The 21,789-nt window shown below is 43.9% G+C and overlaps 1 protein-coding gene across 3 annotated transcripts in view; it reads left to right on the top strand.

The window, feature by feature from the left end:
- CRYZL1 (crystallin zeta like 1) overlaps positions 1-21,789 on the top strand; it is a 34,047-nt gene that overhangs the window by 8,525 nt on the left and 3,733 nt on the right. For all 3 annotated transcript variants that reach the window (XM_087721627.1, XM_087721626.1, XM_087721628.1), the window contains exons 5-11: positions 1,484-1,528; positions 2,514-2,582; positions 4,197-4,330; positions 12,345-12,456; positions 14,974-15,072; positions 20,633-20,751; positions 21,060-21,165. In XM_087721627.1, coding sequence (XP_087577753.1) covers positions 1,484-1,528; positions 2,514-2,582; positions 4,197-4,330; positions 12,345-12,456; positions 14,974-15,072; positions 20,633-20,751; positions 21,060-21,165 — 684 coding nt within the window. The remainder of the gene's footprint in view (positions 1-1,483; positions 1,529-2,513; positions 2,583-4,196; positions 4,331-12,344; positions 12,457-14,973; positions 15,073-20,632; positions 20,752-21,059; positions 21,166-21,789) is intronic.

Here is a 21,789-nt window from a genome sequence, read left to right as displayed (position 1 = left end):
TGCATACATAAGCCATTATTTTATAAATGACAATAACATGTTTATACAACATATTAGGCCAAAATTTAAAGAAGCCATGTGATAGTTTGCCATGATAAGTTCACCTAATGAAGTTGAGTGAGGGTGTTAGGAAATTTAATTTAAAACATTTGTGCCAATTATTATTTAATCTACAGAAACACCCAACTTGCATTAAGATACATTATCTTCATTAACTGAATTTATTTTGTTTATTGCTTGCATGTTATTGATTGATCTGTGTTTGTTTTGAAGCTATATATGAAATGGATATGTAAATTTAATAATCTTTTTCCCCCTTCATGTATTTGTTTTTATTCTTGGGAATGTAATGTCCAGACTTGCTTTCCTTTTCAGTCTTCTATTAAATTCTATTTCAAAGAAACTTTTTTCCTTACCCTTCTCAGAAATTTTTAAAACTAACTATACCATATTTTTCGGAGTATAAGATGCACCGGAGTATAAGACACACCAAGGTTTTGAAGAGGCATTTTTTTAAAAAAGTAGTTAGGTAGATAGGGATAGACAGGGAGAGAAAGAGAGAGAAATATAGTAGGTAGGTAGGGGGAGAGAGAGTAGTTAGATAGGTAGGTAAATAAAGGGAGAGAGAAAGAGAGATACAGTAGGTAGAGAGAGAGAGTAGTTAGGTAGGTAGGTAGATAAAGGGATAGAGAGAGAGAAATAGAGAGAAATACAGTAGGTAGGTAGGTAGGTAGGTAGGTAGGTAGGTAGGTAGGTAGGTAGGTAGGTAGGTAGAGGAATAGAGAGAGAGAAATAGAGAGAGAGAGAGAGAGTAGGTAGGTAGATAAAGGGAGAGAGAGAGAGAGAAATAGAGAGAAATACAGTAGGTGTTTCTGCAGGCACAGCACTTGATCAATGTAATTCTCATCAATCAGTTAAAGAGCTTTCCAAAAGGAAAAAAAAAAGTTTTTGCACTCTGCAAACCCCCCTAAAACACCCCATTTTTCACCAAAACTGGCCCATCCCCCCCCAAAAGGCATGAATGACCTTGCAGGGGCTTGCAGAGTGCTCCTGGAGGGGGGGGGCAAAAACGGGCCTGTTTTTTGTTTTAAAAATTGCATGCATAGCCTTAATGGAGGCTTATAGAGTGCTGCTGGGGGCTGGGGGGAGCCAAAAAAAGCCAGTGCTCATTTCTGCCCTCCCCAGCCCCCAGGAGCTATCTGAAAGCCTCCATAAGGGTATGCACAGCCATTTTGGTGAAGGGGCAGGGCTTCGGGAGGCAAAAAAAATGTTGTATTCGGTGTATAAGACGCACCCATATTTTCAGCCTCTTTTTTGAGGAAAAAAGGTGCATCTTATATTCCAAAAAATACAGTAGTTATCAAGTTGTGGATCACATATTGTATTAGAAGACTTTATAATAAATTATTATTAACAGTAACGTTATTTTAAGTGCTATAGTTCTTTTATGTGTTTTATTGTTCCTTTATTTCCTTTTTTCCAGTTGGAAATAAAGTGTCTTCCTTTAAGATTCAAGATGAGGTAGTAGGTAAGTTTATCTAATTAACTAAAACATTTTAATTGTAAAAATTTACCAGTTAAAACAAATCTGTTATTTTGGACCTTCCTGTTTATGTATTTTCAAATAGCCCATTGCTTAACTTTGTTGGCATTGAAAACTATAATTTCTTCTAGGAAAATTTTAATCCTTTTGGATGGTTAATATTTAATGAATATATTGACAGGATTTTTTCTAATCCTCCTTGAATGGACCATTCTCAATGCCATTATATCTGAATAGGCATGCATATGAAATAAAACGTTTTGTTTTGGACCCAGAATGTAATCCAAGACTCTCTGTGTGATCCTGTCCTTAGTAACTATCAGCATGATATATCTCATTGGTGACCTCTTATCTTCCCTGTATTTTTCCCTCCTTTTACATAAAAACAAAATTCCATAAGATCTTTCTATCTGTAAACCTAAAAAGAAAAACCTTTGGTTTCAATTGTACATTTACTTTTAAAATCTTCTGAATCAAATACATATTTGATCCCAGCATTTTCTAGCTTTCTTATATGTCCACCAAAGATGAAAAATACGTTCTCTGAGTACAATTCCAACTAATATTTGAAATTCCACCACACATTTGACAATTTATCCAGTGCCAAATACCAGCAATACATAGTTTTATAAATTGTTATAAATTAAGTGATTAAGATTATAATTCAGTTTAAATTTCAACACTTTCTTCAAAATATCCTCACGTTGGTCCAGCTATATATCTATTTTGTACATTTATTTTAATGTGTTACTTTACAGAACATGATTATTCAAGAAAGAACAACGAAGGGGGGATTTTTCATTCAGATTATTTATGTCTACATCAGGGACAAATTACAGTAAACTTCTCGGCTATTCGCATTCAGGTGCATTACATGGAATTCAAAGATTTGCAGATCAATTATTGTGCTTGGATGTTGTTCAGCTGATTGTACTCTTGTCTTAAGCTGGAGGAAATCCTGTTTTCATAGGTATTTTACCATTGGATTCAGAAGAATCTGGATTGTGTGAAGAGATTCTGGTTCATGAGCATTATTTAGGTATGTAGATAGAAAACATAGTAATACATTACTGTTTTTGAAATGTACTTGCCTAAAGTATTCAAAAATTGTTCAATTTGTGAATAATAAGACTTACTTAATATGAAAATGTTATCTTATATCAAAACATTATCATTTGACTTCTTCTAAATAATAGTAGTATTAGTTATTATTCTCTTTAAACAGAAACTACAAAAGCTGACTCATTTGTTTCTGGTAAACTTCTCTTATTACTTCACTCACTCTTCCTTCTGACTAACCCTGAAAGTGTAAAAACAAGCACTTTATCCTGGATTTAAAAGCTCCATTTTTTAATATGTTATTCTAAGATGTTCTTGGTTTCTTTTGGAAGCATTTACTAACTAATAAGAAGGAAAATAGCCAAATCCCACCCCCCACCCACCCCCCAAAAAATCATAAGGGGTGGAAATAGAACATTGAGTTGGGTCTGGAATTAAAGTTACTATTACATGAACTGGTGTATACAGTGAACTCAGCCATGGTGAGTTTAGTATATTGTAGAAAAGCATATTTGGAAATCTTCCACATTGCAAAGCAAAACACGTAAAATTTCAGTTGTAAAATTTATTCTGCGGTTGGAAAATGTGCCCCATTTGCTTTGAAATAGGGAAATGTTTGGATTTCATTTTGGAGCTATGTTTAGAGATTTGTAAGTGTGTACATATTGTAAATCATATACTGTAAATATATAGAATTTACAGGAAAATATGAAGTCTTATATAATCATATGGCATGTATAGGTTTGTATAGTATCTGGATTTCAGTTTGCTCTTGTATTTCTGTAATTTTGAAACTGGTTTGGAACATCTTCGGACAAATTTCATATTAAATTTTGAATGTAACTTCTAGATTTCCAATGTTAAAGTATATTGTTTCTTAATATATGTATTTGAAAGCTAACCTAGCACTCAAAACAAGTTAGCCAATAATAATACAAATTGTTATTCTACGAAACAATTGACTCAACTACTTTTGACTTTTTTCAAATGTGCATGTCTTGACATCATTGTCAAATCAACATTATTCTCAAAAATATCTGGTAGTTGATCAACTAAAATCAATATATATCAGATTTGTTAATAGAGAAACAAATGGAAAAGGGAGGATGTTGAATACTTTTGTGTGATAATGATTTCATAGGCATAGCAATTTGAATGTTTCATTTCAGTTGTTTTGTTTAAATTAATATACAAGTAGCCCTCGACTTACAACCACAACTGAGATCAGAATTTCCAATGCTTAGCAAGACAGTTATTAAGACAGTTTCATCTCATTTTGCAACCTTTCTTGTCACAGTTGTTAACTGGATCTCGGTTCCCCATTGATTTTGCTTGTCAGAAGGTCACAAAAGGTGATCACATGATCCTTGGAAACTGCATAAATATATGCTAATTGCCAAGCATCCGAATTTTGATCCTGTGACCATGGGGATGCTGCAACTGTCATAAGTGTGGGAAATGATCATAAGTCACTTTTTTCACTGCCATTGTAACTTTGAATGATCACTAAACAAATGGTTGTCAGTCAAGGACCATCTGTATGCTTCAACACTGCTATAAAGTCTATCACCAAACTTTCTTCCTTGTGAAATAGTTCGCAAACCTGAAAAAATCTCCTGGATGGAATCAGCTGGGACCATTTGTGACGGTCTTCGTGCATATACAGCTCTACATTATCTGTCCTATGTTTCTGATGGAAAAAACGTGCTGATAATGGATGGTGCAAGTGTATGTATAAAAATGCCACTGAATTTAAGTATTCTGAAAACTATTAGAATCAAACATTCAGTGGGTTAAATTTAATGTTGCTAAAGCAGCCTTCTGTTCACACAACTGGAATTATTCTTGTTCTTTTTTCCAAATGATCACCTTAGTCTGTGTTACTTAAATGGAGGGAAGGGAATATGCTATTGATATTTATTTGTTAGGGGGAGGACTATTATGGGGTGATTCTGTAAATTCCAATGAAATATGACATGCTTTTTTCACAGAAAATTAAATTCCACTAATTTCTATAACATTATATTTCTTACGCTTGCATCTCAGTCAAGCAAAATATGGGAAAATGTGTATGTATCAAAAATTGGGCAAACAATAAAATAGGAAACATGGCTGAAATTAATAAAATGAAATAGACATAAATGCAAAAAATGAAATATAGCATTGCAATGGGGTATAGTAATTCAGCTTACCAAGTAGATTTTTGAATTATAATAAATCACAAGTGTCACCTGATAATAATTTTTTGTGGCTACATTAACAGAACCACGAGTTTCAAAAGCATGGAAAAGCAATAATTTCATCTTATTTGCATCTGTGTGTGTGTGTGCATGTGCTTGTGCTTGTACATGGATGGAGAGAAGTATGAATGGCATGGGTCCATAGTATGGCACCCGGTGAAAAGGCATGATCTTTTTTATATTGACAGTTAGCTACCATCACTATGAATTGGCCAGCCATAAAATTTGTTTAAATAAATTAAAATTTTAAAAGTCTCAAAAGTCAGGATCTTGTACCTTAAGAAAAATGTAGCAAATTGGAATAGATGCAATGGAAAGTAATGAAAATGTTCATGGCTAAGAAAAATTATTCCAGTGGAGAAAAGTTGAAGGAACAGGGTATATTTACTTTAGAGAAGGTAAAACTGAAATCATTCTAGTGCTTTTTTAAATATTGAAGAGCTGACATGTTAAAAAGACAGAGAAGGCTTGTTCTGTGCTGTCCCAGAATACAGGACTAAAACCAATGAGTAATATAAGAAAAAAGATTGTAACTGAATTTTTGGAACAATGGAACTAGGTTCTGGATAAGGCTTTCTTTGCTGGCATGTCATGCAGAGACTAATTAATTCTCTGGGATGTTGTAGCCTTGGATGTATCATGTATAAACAGGTTACCGTATTTTCACCCATATAACCCGCGGGTTATATGCGGTTTTTACATGCACAGCGCCCCCCTGCGGGTTATATGCGTGGGCGGGGTATACGGAAGATATTTTACACAATCGGAGGCTTGCACAGGCTTCTTTCTCCGTTTCTTCCCCCACCCCGATCTCAGCTGTTTTCTTCTCCTCCGTTCCTTTCCTCTTCCCCAGCTTGCGCAGGCTTGTTTCTCCATTTCTTCCCCCACCCCGATCTCAGCTGTTTCCTTCTCCTCCGTTCCTTTCCTCTTCCCCAGCTTGCGCAGGCTTGTTTCTCCGTTTCTTCCCCCACCCCGATCTCAGCTGTTTCCTTCTCCTCCATTCCTTTCCTCTTCCCCAGCTTGCGCAGGCTTGTTTCTCCGTTTCTTCCCCCACCCCGATCTCAGCTGTTTCCTTCTCCTCCGTTCCTTTCCTCTTCCCCAGCTTGCGCAGGCTTGTTTCTCCGTTTCTTCCCCCACCCCGATCTCAGCTGTTTCCTTCTCTTCCGTTCCTTTCCTCTTCCCCAGCTTGCGCAGGCTTGTTTCTCCGTTTCTTCCCCCCCCATCTCAGCTGTTTCCCTTCTCTCTTACTCGTCGCGGGTTATATGCGTGGGCGGGGTATACGGAAAATATTTTACACGATCCGGAAAACCCGCGGGTTATTTGCGTGGGCGGGTTATATGGGTGAAAATACGGTAATTCTCCTGTGTGCTGCTCCGGGAATCCAATCATGGTTTAACTTAGCCCTTTAGCCTTGAGACTGAGTATGTAAATTTCTAAACCATGCCTCCTCTGGCTGGACTTCCTTCCTTTCCTCAGTTCTCTTTACTCAGTCCAAGCCTACGAGACCTATTTCAATTCTCTCTTGACTAATTGACAATTTCTCAGGATTATTGCATATATTAATGGATTTACTTTTGGTACTTTGCTGTGGATTCTTTCTGATTGGAGGTAAAGCGGCAGTTTCTGCCAGCCGATTCCTCTCCTTTGCTGCTTCCCTTGTAAGGATATCGGGTTTCTGCAGCCGGAGCGTAAGACGATCTTGCCGTTTACAAACGGCTTCTCTGTCTGTCCTCCCCTTGTTTCGGCGCGTAGGGATGCTGAGTCTCCCAGCGCCGCCTTTCCCATGCCGGATAGCACCCGCCTGCGGGCGCGGTCGGATCCGAGGCTGTGGCCTCACAGAGCTATTCTCCTCCTCTCTCTGCCTACCTCCCTCGTCCTCTCGCTAGAGTGGCTGCCGGAGGGTTGCATGGATCGGCCGTTGGGATTTCTCCCTGCCGTTTGCATTTGAATTTCGCGCCCTTGCTGCCGATCGCCATATTTGGGAGCGATTTCACGCATGCGTGATAATGTCCGGGATGAGAAAGCAGATTTTCTTCGCGCACTGAGTCTGCGCACTGCTACCGCCCCTCCCTTTTCCCTCACTCGAGGCTGCTGACTCAGGGAGGAGGTCGTTTCTCTCTTTGTCTCTGCTTTCACGTGGCGTTCTTGGCGAGAGGAGCACAATTGGATTCCTTTGTTTCAGTGATTGAGCTCTTTCAAATTCATACCATGGCCGATCAATCAGTAGGTAAAAGTACTGTGGAGCCAATTTCCGAGCCCCGTTCCCCTGGCGAAGGGGGGGCTAGCCCTAGGCCCGGCAGGGCCGCAACCAGGGCCTCCAGCAGTAGGCCTCGAGCCTCATCCGCTCCCTGGGACAAGTCGCATAAGCGCAAAGACAAGGCCAAGGTTCCCCCAAAAGCATCTGGGGCCCCCATTTGTCCACCCCCGGTTCTGATTCAACAAAACGTCTCTCCGGTGCATGTTACTGAGCAGGGTTGGTCTCCTGATATTCAGCTTCCCCAAGCTCCCCTTCCTGAGGCGGGGGTATTTGGGCCTCGTTCCCCCCCAATTATTTCGGAAGCTAGTGGGGCCTCTCTTCGTTCACCTCCTCGTGCTGGGGTTCTGCCACATTCACGCCCACAGCTGCAGGCCTCAGGCCTCTGGAGGGCCAGGATTTGGGCCTTCCTCCTGATTTATATTTCATGATCTCCGAGGCTATTTCTAAAGGGGTGGATGCAGAGTTATTGCATAGATCCCAGGCCTCCAGGCCTGTTGCGGCCCACTCAGGCCTAGTTCTTCAGGCATCGCAAGGGGATTCCTCCATTATGCAAACGGATCCTCCTTCGCCTTTACCCTCGGTTTTCAGTGCAGAGTCTGCCTTAGTGGAGGAAGGTAAAATACTGGATAGGGAATTTTCCGATGACTAAGGCCTCCCTAGGGATCAGCCTACTGCCCCCGGGCTATTCAGGCATGCTCTTTTTAAATCCTTACTGTACAAGGCCAAGACCACCACCCACATGGGGGAGGCGGCTTCTAAGGAAAGTGCTGCTGTAGGTCTGGATGCCACCGAGCGTCTCTTTGCTGAGCAGGTGGCTTTGCAGGATGTTATTCCTTCTCCCAAGCTTTTTCTTGATTTGATCCAGAGCAGTGGGACCAACCGACTGCAGTTAATCCTCCTGGGTCAGGGGATAAGAAGTTATACACGTCTTCCCCAGAGTTGGAAAGTCTCCTCCAGTTTCCCACTGTGGACGCCCCCATTGCTGCTCTTGCTTCACCGGCGTTAATTCCTTCTGAGATTTCAGAAGGATTAAAGGCTGAGGACCGCAAGGCCGAGACGGTCATCCGCAAGACCCATCAAGCTGCAGCTTGGGCCTTACGCTCTGCTACTGCAGCTTCCTTTTTTAATAGGACTTCCTTAGTCTGGCTTAGGCAACTGCAGGATAGACTGGACCCGGAGGAAATGCGCCTTCATCAGGATATCACCAAGCTGATGGCGGCTCTGGAATTTTCTGCAGATGCCACCCTTAGCGCGGCTAAATTTGCATCCCGGGCCATAGTTTCTAATGTGGCCTCTCGACGCTTGCTCTGGCTTCGTCATTGGCAAGCTGATGTCAAATCCAAGTGGCGCCTAGCATCTACGCCCTTCAAGGGCGGAGCCTTGTTCGGTTCAGTGCTGGATCCCATTCTCATTGAGACTCGGGATAAACGCAAGGTCCTTCCCTCTACCAGTGCTTGTATTAATAGGAGGCAGCAGCCTTACAATAGGCGGCAGCCCTTTCGGTCCGGGGACTCGGGGTTCACTCCCGCTCCCTATGTCCCCAATTACACCAGGGGGTTTTCCCAGGCTCAGGATCGTGGCCAGGACCGCGCTGGAGCCAGAGACAGGGGTCGCCAGCAGGGTCAGGTGCAGAATAAGAGGTCTTTCCGGGGATCGGGCAACCGGTCCTTTCGAAGGTTCCGGTGACTCGCAGGAAGTAGGGCCCATAGGAGGGCGTCTTTTGGCCTTCGCTCATCAGTGGGCGGAGCTCACATCGGACGCCTGGGCCCTTCAGGTGGTGAGCTTGGGTCTCACTCTAGAATTTCTGTCCATTCCCCCCCGAGAAGGTTCATCAGGTGCCCCGTGCCCAGATGCCCATCGAAGCGGCGCCTTATGGACGCCAAAATACACCATCTTCTTACCATCAGGGCCATAGAACAAGTACCCACAGGGCAGGAAGGCCTAGGGTTCTATTCCATCTTGTTTCTAATACCAAAGAACTCCGGGGGATGGAGGGCAATCCTAGATTTGAAACGGCTCAATCATTATATCAAATACCAAAAATTCAAAATGCAGTCTCTAAAGAGCATATTGGCTTCCATCCGCCAAGGCGACATGATGACTTCAATAGACATCAAAGAAGCGTACCTCCATGTGCCCATTCATCCGGCGCATCGGAAGTTCCTGCGATTTCACTTCAACGGCCGCCATTATCAATACCGGGCCTTACCATTTGGCCTTTCCGCGCACATTCACCAAGCTCTTGGCAGTACTAGCAGCCACCCTTCGCTCAATTCCAATACGCATCAATTGTTATTTAGACGACGTGCTGGTGCTGTCGCCCTCTCGGGACCAGGCCCTGCAAGACCTGCAGGTCACAATGGCCTCATTGCGCAATCATGGGTTCGTCCTCAACTTGCCCAAGAGCCACTTGCGGCCGACCACGTCCCTACTTCATCTGGGGACCACCATCAACTCGGTGACGTGCGAAATTTTCCTGTCTCCAAAGAGGAGGCAGAGTATATACCACCTGGCGCATCATGTGCTGTCTCAGAGACGAGTACCACTGTTGTCATTGTCCAAGCTGCTGGGGAAGATGATCTCCTGCATCGGCGTGGTCCCCTGGGCCAGGTTCCATGCTCGCCCACTCCAGTGGTTTCTGCTGCCCTTCCAGAGAGCGCACACCAGTCATTCCCAAATCAAGGTGCGGCTTCCGAGCAGAGCCCGACGGTCCCTGCATTGGTGGATGTCCTCCAGGCTTCTCCGAGGATGCCCATTCAAGGAGCCGGACCGCGTTCAGGTCACGACAGACGCCAGCTTATTTGGATGGGGAGCCCACGCCCTGAACAGGGTGGCTCAAGGTCGCTGGTCGGATCAGGAGCTGACGAACAGCATAAACTGGCTGGAGCTGCGAGCCATCCGTCTAGCCCTCCTGGAGTTTTGGGACATTGTATCTTGCAACCATGTGTTGATCTTGACCGACAATGTGGCCTCCAAGGCTCACATCAATCGCCAAGGGGGCACACAGTCCAGGGCTCTGATGCTGGAAGCGGAAAAGTTATTCCATTGGGCGGAGCCCAGACTCTCATCGATTCGGGCGGAACACATCTCGGGCGAGGCCAACACACAGGCGGATTGGCTGAGCAGGGCAACTGTGGATCAAGGGGAGTGGCAACTCCACCCCATTCTCTTCCAGGAACTCTCTCGCCGTTTCGGCCATCCCGAGGTGGATCTGTTTGCACACCCACACAACGCGCAACTTCCCCGCTTTTACTCCAGATACCAGACCCCGGGGGCGGAGGGGGTAGACGCTCTACGCAGTCCGTGGCCGGCTGGCCTCCTTTATGCCTTTCCTCCTCTCCCGATCCTTCCGTCGGTCATTCAGAAGATCTTGACGGAGCAGGCGGAAGTACTGCTGGTCGCCCCAATGTGGCCCAGACGACCCTGGTACGCAGACCTCGTCCATCTGCCCGTTTCGCGTCCTTGGAGGATTCCGGATGACCGGATTCAGCTCAACCAGGGGGGTCTCATACACCCGAACCCCCAACTATTACAATTAGCCGTGTGGCACGTGAGCGGGCTATTCCAGCGGCCCTTCACTATTCTGACAAAGTCATTTCCACCATTCAAGCGGCCCGTCGCCCGTCGACTACCCGTATTTACGAGGCCACCTGGCAGGCCTTCTGTCGATGGTGCCATCGCACCGGGGTCGATCCCATCAAGGCCTCGGTGCCCCAAGTTTTGGACTTCTTACAATCCGGCCTCAACAAAGGGCTGGCACCAAACACACTTCGCCGCCAGGTCACAGCCTTGTCAACGGTGATCGGGGGAGGTCAAGGCCGCTCCTTATCTCAGCACTTGCGGGTCTGAACCTTTTTGAAGGGTGCTTCCAACTTACGACCGCCAACCGTACACCGTTATCCCACGTGGGACTTGACCTTGGTTCTCAGAGCTCTCACAGCTGCTCCCTTTGAACCTATCCACTCCATCAGCCTCCGGTTGTTGACGCTAAAGACAGCCTTTCTAGTGGCTATCACATCGGCCAGGAGAGTGTCGGAGCTAGCAGCGCTTTCAGTTCGCGCGGATCTTTGCATCTTCCATCCGAACAGGGTGGTGCTTCGTTTGGACCCGACCTTCCTCCCTAAGATAAATTCGCTATTTCACAGGACTCAGGAACTCGTCCTGCCGGACTTTTGCCCTCACCCCTCTCATCCGCAGGAACGCCAGTGGCACCATCTGGATGTTCGCAGGGCTCTTCGCCGCTATGTGAAGCGCACGGCGTCGTTCAGAAGGTCGGAAGCACTGTTCGTTTCCTTCCAGCCTTCGTCAATGGGTCAAAAGGTTTCTTCCCATACCATCGGCCGATGGTTGAAGGCGTGTATTGCGTTGGCGTATGACAGTCATTCACGGCCGGTTCCCAGGCGGATCACCTCTCACTCGACCAGGAGTGCGGCCACCACAGCGGCCTGGGCTACGCAAGCGTCTGTAGAGGAAATTTGCAGGGCGGCCACCTGGGCGTCGCCCTCACCCTTTATTCGACACTACAAGATTGATATCTATGCCTCGGCTGAGGCGTCCTTTGGGCGGAGAGTGTTGCAAAGGGTCCTTCCTTCTGCGGAGGAGCCTGACCAGCCTAGCTCCCGCCCTGGGAATTAATTGCTTTGGCATATCCCATGATTGGATTCCCGGAGCAGCACACAGGAGAATGACCGTTGTCTTACCTGAACGGTCCTTCTATGGGTGCTGCGAAGGGAATCCAAACCCGCCCACAGTTTCGGCTGGCCAGGGCTCCACCTTGATTGTGACTCTGTGACTTTCTTATCTCTGACTGGACTTGACTGCTTTAGTGCCAGAATTGCCGGCGGCTTGATTGACATTGACATACTTGCTCTTCGGCGGACTTCGTGTGAGAACTGAGGAAAGGAAGGAAGTCCAGCCAGAGGAGGCGTGGTTTAGAAATTTACATACTCAGTCTCAAGGCTAAAGGGCTAAGTTAACCCATGATTGGATTCCCTTCGCAGCACCCATAGAAGGACCGTTCAGGTAAGACAACGGTCATTTTTCTCAAGACATTTTTAATGCTCTTTTTATGTTGCTAAAAATGAAGAAAAGTACAAATTTCAAGGTTTCTGATGTTCCAGATAGAGCTAGGAGCTCTTTTACACTGTGAATGTAGGATTGGAAAGTTTTTGTTTTCTAATAGGCTCTGTTGCAGCTAGATATAGATGTATAAATAAATGTACATAGCCGTTTTGTTTTTCTGCAGTCATTTGGTACAATAGCTATTCAGTTAGCGCAACACAGAGGAGCAAAGGTGATTTCTACTGTGTATAATCTTGAAGACAAACAGCGTCTTGAGAGGACTGTTCCTTCTGTAGGTAAGTTAAATTATTTTATACTAAACCTCATGAAAAGACCTAATTCAGACCATTTTTTTAAATTCATAAATGTTGATAAGCTCATAAGGGCTGGCATCTAGAAAACTTGAAATAGAGGATTATTCTATGTCATTTATCCAAACTATATTTTTCAGATACATCCTACACTTGCGTACACATTACCGATATTTTAACATCTGGCCACAATCACCCATAATGTTAACTCTAAATTTTGATGATAAATAGCATAAAAGTATTTAAATTATCAAACAAAAAGATTACTACCAAGAATTCGATCTTTGAATAAAATTTACCCTAGCTAACAATGAACTTTCATATCTGTTCAGGGGGAAACGAAATTGGAATGTAGCAATTCGGTCCAGTGCTTACATATAACTATAGCATTAAGGCAAAAAGATAGATTACCTAAATAAGTATAAATTATGAATGCAGCAGTGAGTTATTCCATTGTAAAGAAGAGAGAGCAAAACCAAGGATGGTTCTTTAATATTTGTTAAGGGGTTTGTCTTCTGGCTTGTTTTGGACAGGCTGTTTGCAACATATTATGGTGAGCTTTCCCAAACAAGGCTGATTGTTGGTCTCACCTATTCATCATAGCCAGCTTTATTGACTAATGTATCATGTGATCTGATCCAACTTGTTTTATTCAGACATATATAGTTAAGGTAGCTATCCCCCCTCCCCAGAAATTTTGGAAAAATGCTGATGTGGTCTGGAATTAACAAGGGAAAGAGAAGTGGAAAAGATGTCAACATTTGAGTGGTCACATTGTGTAGACTTTGATTCAGGGGTGGGTTTCTCGCCCCGTTCCAACCGGTTCGGTTGGAACAGGGCCGGCGGCGTCCTCGTGCACGCATGCGTACTAGCGTCTGCGCGATGCTCCAGCTGCTCCTGGAGGATCGCGCAGGTGCTGTATGTGTCCTGCGCATGCGTGGAAGTGCAGAACTCATCAAAACCGGGTAAGGACTGCGGGCGGGTGGGCGCGCCCTTTGCCGTTCCCGGAAGTTACTTACTTCCGGGTTCACCGACCAACCGGTTCGCAGGGACCGCCGCGAACCGGTTGAAACCCACCCCTGCTTTGATTATAACTTTAGGTAGATTCCTGCTATGTAAGAAGTTGTTTCTAATTATTAATACCTAATGATGGGAAATTTTCAATATTCTAATAAAAACTTTAGGAACCCAGAATTGTACAAGCTCACAGAATTGAATGAGAACTGCACATAATATGCAGCGTTCATCTTTTCCATCTATTATTTAATTTTAATATTTATCTTTTGTCTTGGCTATTCAGATTTAGTGTAGCAACCTTAGACTTAATGACATTCCAACTTTACATATGGCTGACTTATGAATGCAGGTAATATTTTCTGTAATATCGTAAGCTCAAAAATAAAATATATATTTTAAAATATGTTTCCCTAAAAGAAAGTTCATCTTTGAGGTCAGAAAGGATACATTTGTTTGTCATATAAAAACAGTACGAGAATGCCACCGATACTTTTGAGAAACATGCCTCAGTACAGGTAATCCTTGCTTATCACCTTTGCAGCATCCCTATATCTTGTGATTGCCATCATAGTCTATATTGTCCTGTTCCTGTTTTTCCCCCCTACAGAGCAGAGAGATTGGGGAGGAATGGATGACAAAAGAGTAAGCAGAAACACAATAGGGAATACAATCAAAAACAATGTGCTGATACCAATAGCCATGAGCATGCCCTGGAAACAGCCCAGGATATTCCCATTGAATGCCTGCTTATTCTCTTGTAATCTCTTCCTCTCTAATCTTACTGCTCTGCGAGATGGGAGAGTGAAGTAAAAAAAAAACAATTTCTGTAGGCAATCTCTGGAGATCTTGCATTTTATATGCCAGTTATTACTCTCCCAGTCCTCTACTAAAAGTATAAACTTAACCTTTAAATTGGCTCTCTATTGACAGTATGGAAAGTTCTACCAATTTGATTCCATTTAATACATGCAAAGTCATTTTTACATACGGTATCTTTTTGCAATGTGTCTTTTGTGATGTGTTTTGTTTTCTGCTTTTGTTCATGTTTTGGTTGGGGGCTTATTTTTATGCCTTGCAAGAAGTTTCCATACAAGGTAACTTATTACTGATTTCTCCTTGAAACTCCTTTATATGCTTCCCAAATAGTATATAAAAAAATCAGGAAACCCCAAAGAACACAGTAGAGCAAGGATATTCAATTTTTGTCTGGGAGGTCTATGTTTACTGTGATGAGAAGGAGCAGCCCTAAATTTTTGATAACTGGTTATTCCCTACCTACAGTAATTATAAATTTTTTTAAAAAAATGAAGTGTTTTTTTTTTTACATATATTGATATTTGGATTGATTTTTAAAACAACATATAATATTTTGGCAAAAGTATTCGCTCACCCATCCACATAATCAGACTCGGTTGTGAGTGAATACTTTTGGCAATATAGTGTATGCCTAAATATTTATTGTGTTTTATCTTCCTACCCATTCAGTTCGGATTATAGATGTCTCGAATGGAAAATATGACCTGACAGAAAGTTGTTTAGAGGAGACAGGTGGATTAGGAGTGGATATCATCATTGATGCAGGAGGTCTGTAATTATTCCAAAACTCTGTTTCAGAAAATACTTCCAAATTTATTAAATTATGTAAACAAATTATGGTTTTATTGTAAAACTATATCCTCCAGTATAGCAGTTGTTTTGCTCAATGTTTGTTCATGGATCTCTCTTTGAAAATGATATTAAGCTTCAGTTAATTCAGAATATGTCTACTAAGTTTCAATTTTGCTTTAGAAAATGTTGAGCATTCAGTGAGACCAAAGTATCTGGAGAAATGAATTTTCCAGGGCGCTGCTCAGGGGAATCCAAGCAAGAGTTAAATACGGCCAAACTGCCCAGAACTGAATTGAAACTTTAAGCCACGCCTCTGGTGCTGATTATCTTCAGTTTTTTTTTCAATTCAGCTAGCCCAGTGGACACGCTTAGAGTTTCTCTTCATTTCTATTACTTGCTTTAGAGCCGAGGTGGCGCAGTGGTTAGGGTGCAGTACTGCAGCCACTTCAGCTGACTGCTAGTTCTGCAGCTCGGCGGTTCAAATCTCACCGGCTCAGGGTTTACTCAGCCTTCCATCCTTCCGAGGTGGGTAAAATGAGGACCCAGATTGTGGGGGCAATATGCCGACTCTGTAAACTGCTTAGAGAGGGCTGAAAGCCTATGAAGTGGTATATAAGTCTAACTGCTATTGCTATTGCTATTGCTTGGACTCTCTTTATCTGGAAGTAGTTTAAATTTGATTGTATTGGAGCAGGCTTGGAGAGCAAAACAAAAGAGGTCTCTTTAATTAATTTAATTGGCCATTCTCTCCATTTCAGTCCTCCTGGTGTCCTGGATACCTTAGGCACCGCGGGGGGGGGGGGGACACAGGGAGCTGTTGGGGGGGCGCATGGGTCGGAGTGTCGGCACCAGCGCTGCCGCAGCAACCCTGCTGCAGTTAAATCCCCTGCAGAGAGCTCCGTGGGCTGTCATCCGTGCTTTTGAAGCCGGTGTTCGGCATGGCTTCTCTGGGCGCTCATTTACTCAGCCAGCTAGTTAAAGTGCAGGCGCGGCGGGAAAAGAATCCGCCTGCCATTTTTCCTGATCTGCCAGTTTTGCTTTCGATCTCCTCACACATGCCTCAGCTGCCTGAAGCCTGACACAGGAGCCACGCGGAGCTATGGCTGGCAATTTACCTCCAAAGCCTTTCACTTGCAGCGGCTGAGATTTGAGGCCCCTTGGGTCACTAATTGTTATTCCTGCGGGCGCTGGGAGCTGAGATCGCTCATGCTTCATTCCCACATTGTCTTTGGTCCTTCGCCTTTCTGTGTCTCTCCTGTGAGCACTCTGGTCGACGGTGGGCCTTTGTGAGGTGGTGAGTGGGGGGTGCCCCTTAACCTATTGGATTGAGTTAGTGCCATGGCAGATCAGATTCCAGAGGAGCCTGGCCAGTCAGAGGTCTCCTCCAAGGCCTTTTGTAGGCAGGCAGGCATGGCTGCCAGGGAGGCTATTAGGAGTTCCAAACCCTATGCCAGACCTGGGTCTAACCAGGGATCGGGGCCTGATAAGGATACCTTGCGCCGCCAGAAGGCCCTTGAAAAAGACTTCTCCAAGGCCCAACAGCAAACCCAAGCCTCTCAACTGGTGTCTCCTGAGGAGCCCTCCTTGGGAGTCCCTCCTGCTCAAACCCATCCTATTTCTGACAGTGATGAGGAAGGCCAGGAATTTCCCCCCCTGGATTCCTTGACCATGGGAGTTTCCCCTGGTGTGTCTATGGTGGACCAGGCTGGCCTGTTTGCATACCCTTCGGACCTGGAGGAGGGGTCAGTCTTGGGACCCTTGGCACCGCAGGATCCGCACCCCAGGCCAAATCCCAGGGTGTGCCCTGTTGAGGATCGGGGACCCGATCTCTCAGCAGAGATGCAGGAGGTCATTAATAGGGCCATTTCTCAAGGTATCGAGGCAGGCATGCAGCAGAGGGGCAAGCGCACTTGCAAGACCCGACATCTGGAGCTCCCGGTGGCTCCCAGAGCGGCTTCTGCCTCCCAAGAGCCTCAGTCTCCCTATTCGGCCTCCAACATCAGGGATCTGGAGCGCGTGCCTCCCTGGGGGTTTATATGCGGAGAGACCCTGACTGCTTCTGCTTCCCGCCTTAATGACATTTAGCTTGGGTATGTCCCTTGCTTGGACTCTCCTGAGCAGCACCTTGGAAAAGGACCATTGACTTACCTGAAGGGTCGTTTTCAGGTCGCTGCGAAGGAGAGTCCACCCCACCCAAGGGTCTGGCTCCGCTGTTCCTAGTCGAGTTGACAGTTTCCTGTTGGACATGTTTTGTTATTGAAAGTGTATTCAAATTCATTTTTTGGACTTCTCAGCGCGCAGTAGTTCCATGTCTCCATTGAAAAAATCTGAAGATAATCAGCACCAGAGGCGTGGCTTAAAGTTTCAATTCAGTTCTAGGCAGTTTGGCTGTATTTAACCCTTGCTTGGACTCTCCTTCGCAGCACCCTGACCTTTCAGGTAAGTCAATGGTCGTTCTCTCCAATTTAAGTATCTTGGATTTAAATATCATTCTTGAAGGTTCTTTGAATGTCTTTGCCAAATGATGATAAGTCACTAAAGGAAAGGGCCTGCTGATTTGTGATTCCCCATCTATGAAATACTCTTCGAGAAAATTTGATTAATTGCCAAGTGAAAATATTCCTCTTCTCTGAATCTTTTAAACAGCATTGGAAACTTTAAGAGCCCAGGTTACAATGTTTTGGATTATTGCTTGTACATTTGGGGATGAATTGCATGTTTTTCCAGTGTTAACTGCAAATTAAAGTAATAAAATAATCTTTCTAGGAATAGAAGTAGAATAGACTAGATTGCAAAATGAAATAATACAATTAGAGCCATGATTGTAAATATAACTACAGGTCAGTGGTGGGTTTCAATTTTTTTAGAACCTCTTCTGTAGGGGTGGCCTGGTTTGTGGGAGTGGCTTGCCAGCCATGTGACCGAGTGGGAGAGGCTTGGCAGTCATGTGACTGGGTGGGTGTGGGCAATTTGTAAAATGTGGTGAAACTCATTTAACAATGCTCTTGCTTAGCAACCAAAATGTTGGCTCAGAAGCTCTGGCATTTGAAGCACGGAAGTCTTAAAGCTGTCAAGTTACAAGACCCTTGCACCCCTAACCCTTTAGAAAAAAAAAAACACCCAGGGATGTTCAAACTTGACAGCTTTAAGACTTGTGGACTTCAACTCCCAGAATCCCTCCTCCAGTCATGTTGGCTCAGGAACTCTGCCACTGAAGTGTGCAAGTCTTAAAGCTGTCAAGTTACAAGACCCTTGCACCCCTAACCCTTTAGAAAAAAAACCCCAGGGGTGTTCAAACTTGACAGCTTTAAGACTTGCAGACTTCAACTCCCAGAATTCCTCCTCTCACTCTTCATCTTGATGATGTGCAGATGGGCAGGGGAGGGAGCTGGGACCAGTTCTAAATGGCACTGTAGATTTGTGGAACCTCTCCGATAGAAGAGGTTAGAACTGGCAGGAACCCACCCATGATTAAGATCGGTTGATTGTGCAAGGGTCAAAGATTAAATATGGTGTGGCTGAAGGCAACCAATCAGGCCAATTCAGGACAGAATGTTTTTGCATATTTGGACAGGCATGCCTGGTTGTACATAGCTCATGCTTATGTTATGCTCCACCATTGTGCCTTGTTTCGTAAGCTCGATACAGTAGAGCACAATCTTGCTATTCTGCAGTTAATTACTGTAGCAATAGTCACAGGATATTGCCAAGATAATTAAACTAGTTCACTCCTGTGGTTTTTGCCCTTTGACCGTGATATTTTATTATAAGCCATGAAAAAACACAAAATCTTTTTGGGAAAACAGTATTTAAAAAGGCATTTTGTACCAGTGGCACCTCAGAGCAGGTTATATACTAACAGCATAGACTGTAATGCTTATATGGATATATATTTCAAGCTATGAATATTTATTCATCTATCAGTTTTCAAGTTATTGGAACAAGTATACTTTTTATGGCAAAATACTGAGACTCACTCAAATGAGTGACATGTCTTCATATATGTGTCAGAAATATACCGTATTTATCGGCGTATAACACGCACCGGCGTATAACACGCATCCCCCATTTTAACACAAAAATTTGAGTAAAAATTTTTTTCATTAAAAATAAATGACTTGGAAGCTCGGAACTTAATGTTGGATTAAAATTTATAACATTAGAACATGAATTATAACATTAACTCCTCTTAAAAGGCAAATATGAAATGAAAAAACACCTCTTTGAGCAAAAAGTTATTTCCATTTTCTTCCTTATATAATATTTTCTGTTTCAACATAAAGTGCCTTCCTTCCTTCCTTCCCTCCCTCCCATCCCTTTCTTTATGTTTTCTTCATGCTTTCTTTTCTTTTTCCTCTGCTCTTTTTAAATCCCCCCCCCTTCTTCTCCTCCTCTACATTTAGGTTGGATTAGTTTGTACAACGGTCATCAAACTTCTGAAGTAAAAATAAATAAATAAATCATATTTAAGAAGAAGAAGAAAAAGGAAGACGTTTTTAGTTAAGTCAAACGTTTTAATAAAAGTTTCATCTTTTAAGATTTGTCCAACACATCCAATTGTAACCTTAACAGTAAAGAATATCACCCCAGCTGCTAAAGGTTCAACCAGTCTGAGAACCATTAAAAAGACAACAGTGCAAAATCCAAAAGACACAACTTCCTCACCGCCATTGCTTTGGTACCAAATCTTTGAGGAAGGGGCTCCAGAAAGAAGGAGGAGGAGGAGGAGGAGGAGGAGGAGGAGGAGGAGGAGGAGGAGGAGGAGGGAACCAAAGAGAGGCTTTTACCGGGTCTGCGCCCCACAGCCAGGACCGTCCTTGCGCCTCAAACCGCGTTTCTTCCTGCAAAGCCCTTCGGGCAACCCGAGAGTTCCTTTTGGCGCCAGAAGGGCTTTGCAGGAAGAAACGCCGCGTTTCTTCCTGCAAAGCCCTTCTGGCGTCAAGCGGAACTCTCGGGTTGCCCGAAGGGCTTTGCAGGAAGAAACGCGGCTGGAGGCGCCAGGACGGTCCTGGCTGTGGGGCGCAGACTCGGTAAAAGCTCTCTTTGGTTCCCTCCTCCTCCCCCTCCTTCCACAGTCTGTGTGACGCTGCCGCCAGGCTGAGAGCTGCCGCTGAAACAAGTTTGGGAAGGTCCTTTGCGGGCGGCCAGTTCTAGCCGCCTGCAAAGGACTCCCCCACGTTTGCTTTGAAAGAAACCTCTGCGCGGGAGTTAGAAACCTCTGCGCGGGGGTTTCTTGCCATGTGCGCGGCCGCGCGGCCGCGCACCTTAGAGGGAACAGTGGACCCGGCGTATAACACGCAGTATCGGCGTATAACACGCAGGCAGGGTTTAAGCTTCAAATTTTAGTTTTAAAACTGCGTGTTATACGCCGATAAATACGGTAATAATTTAAGCCTGGTAGAGTAACAAAACGACAAGGTTAATGTAGTACAAAGAAAAACCAAATCCTGAAAAAAATATGAATTTATTGATAGGCACATCTTTTCAGTTCTTGCTCATCTTCCATTTTTAGAAAGTGTTTTTAATTTGTTTTTAGTGAGACTGCATAATAAAGACAATGAAACAACTTCACAACAATTGCTACCCCACAAGCATGACATCATTACGTTACTTAGTGCTGCAGGGCACTGGATTACGACTGAAAAAAATCTTCAGGTAAGAAGAAACTTCTGAAACAATTCTAGTTAGAACAGCCTTTCCCAGTCTGATATTTTCCTGCTGCATTGGACTTTAATTTGCATAAAATTCCCGATAATATGGAAGTTGAAATTCTAATATCTGGAATGCACCGTATGTCATCCTAGTCTTATATTTTTTGAATAAATACAGTAACAATGTAGATAATATAGAAAATGATATTTTCTCTTGGCAAAAACTTTTGTTAACCTCCAACTAATGTTCTTTGTTTATGCTATTTTTATTTTAAAGTAATATAGCTTCACTATTTATCCCTTTTTTTAAAGTTGGATCCTCCAGATTGTCGATATCTTTTCCTGAAAGGTGCTTCAGTTTCTTTTCTGAATGAGGAAATTTGGAATTTGTCAAGCATGCAACAAGGAAAATATCTATATATCCTTTTTATTATATAATGTTGATTGTATTTATGTATCATAGTACTTATATATTTTGTATCAATTTTGAGGTTAGTGTCCATATTTTGCTGGCAGAGAGGGCTGCAGAAAGACATCTCTTGAGTCTCGGAACATGATTCCTTTGTTGAGGGGATCCAGAGCATGCTGTCTTTGCCAAATATTACTGGCCGGGCAGGAGGAATAAGAGAAAAGTGGTCCCCTAGGTATCCACCCTCAAAGACACAAAAGCCTTTAAGGGTGGGAGTAAAAAAATTGAATTGCATACAAACCAAGTGGCACTCCTTGACTTATGAGCATTCATTTAACAACAGTTTAAAGTTATGGCAGCCTTGGAAACATTGGTCTACAACTCATCCTCAAAGTTATGAGTGCACCATCGCTGAGGTCACATAATCACTATTTGGGCCAGAGTTGGGTTGCTGCTGGTTTGGCCGAATCGGTAGTAGCAGGAGCAGGAGGCTCCGCCCACCTGCCTGGACACTTCTGCGCGCACCAGAGCCAGTAGTAAAAAAATTAGCAACCCACCTCTGATTTGGGCACTTTGCAAATTGTTTCACTTACAACAAAACTTGAAATCTTCCCAGCTGGCTTCTGAAAAGCA

The sequence above is a fragment of the Thamnophis sirtalis genome, unplaced genomic scaffold (assembly GCF_051295495.1).
Source record: "Thamnophis sirtalis isolate CommonGarterSnake01/CBP01778 unplaced genomic scaffold, rThaSir2_p1.2 scaffold_8, whole genome shotgun sequence".
NCBI classification, from domain to species: Eukaryota; Metazoa; Chordata; class Lepidosauria; order Squamata; family Natricidae; genus Thamnophis; species Thamnophis sirtalis.
The sequence above is the reverse complement of the archived record's forward strand: the minus strand, read 5'-3'. Positions and strand labels throughout refer to the sequence as shown.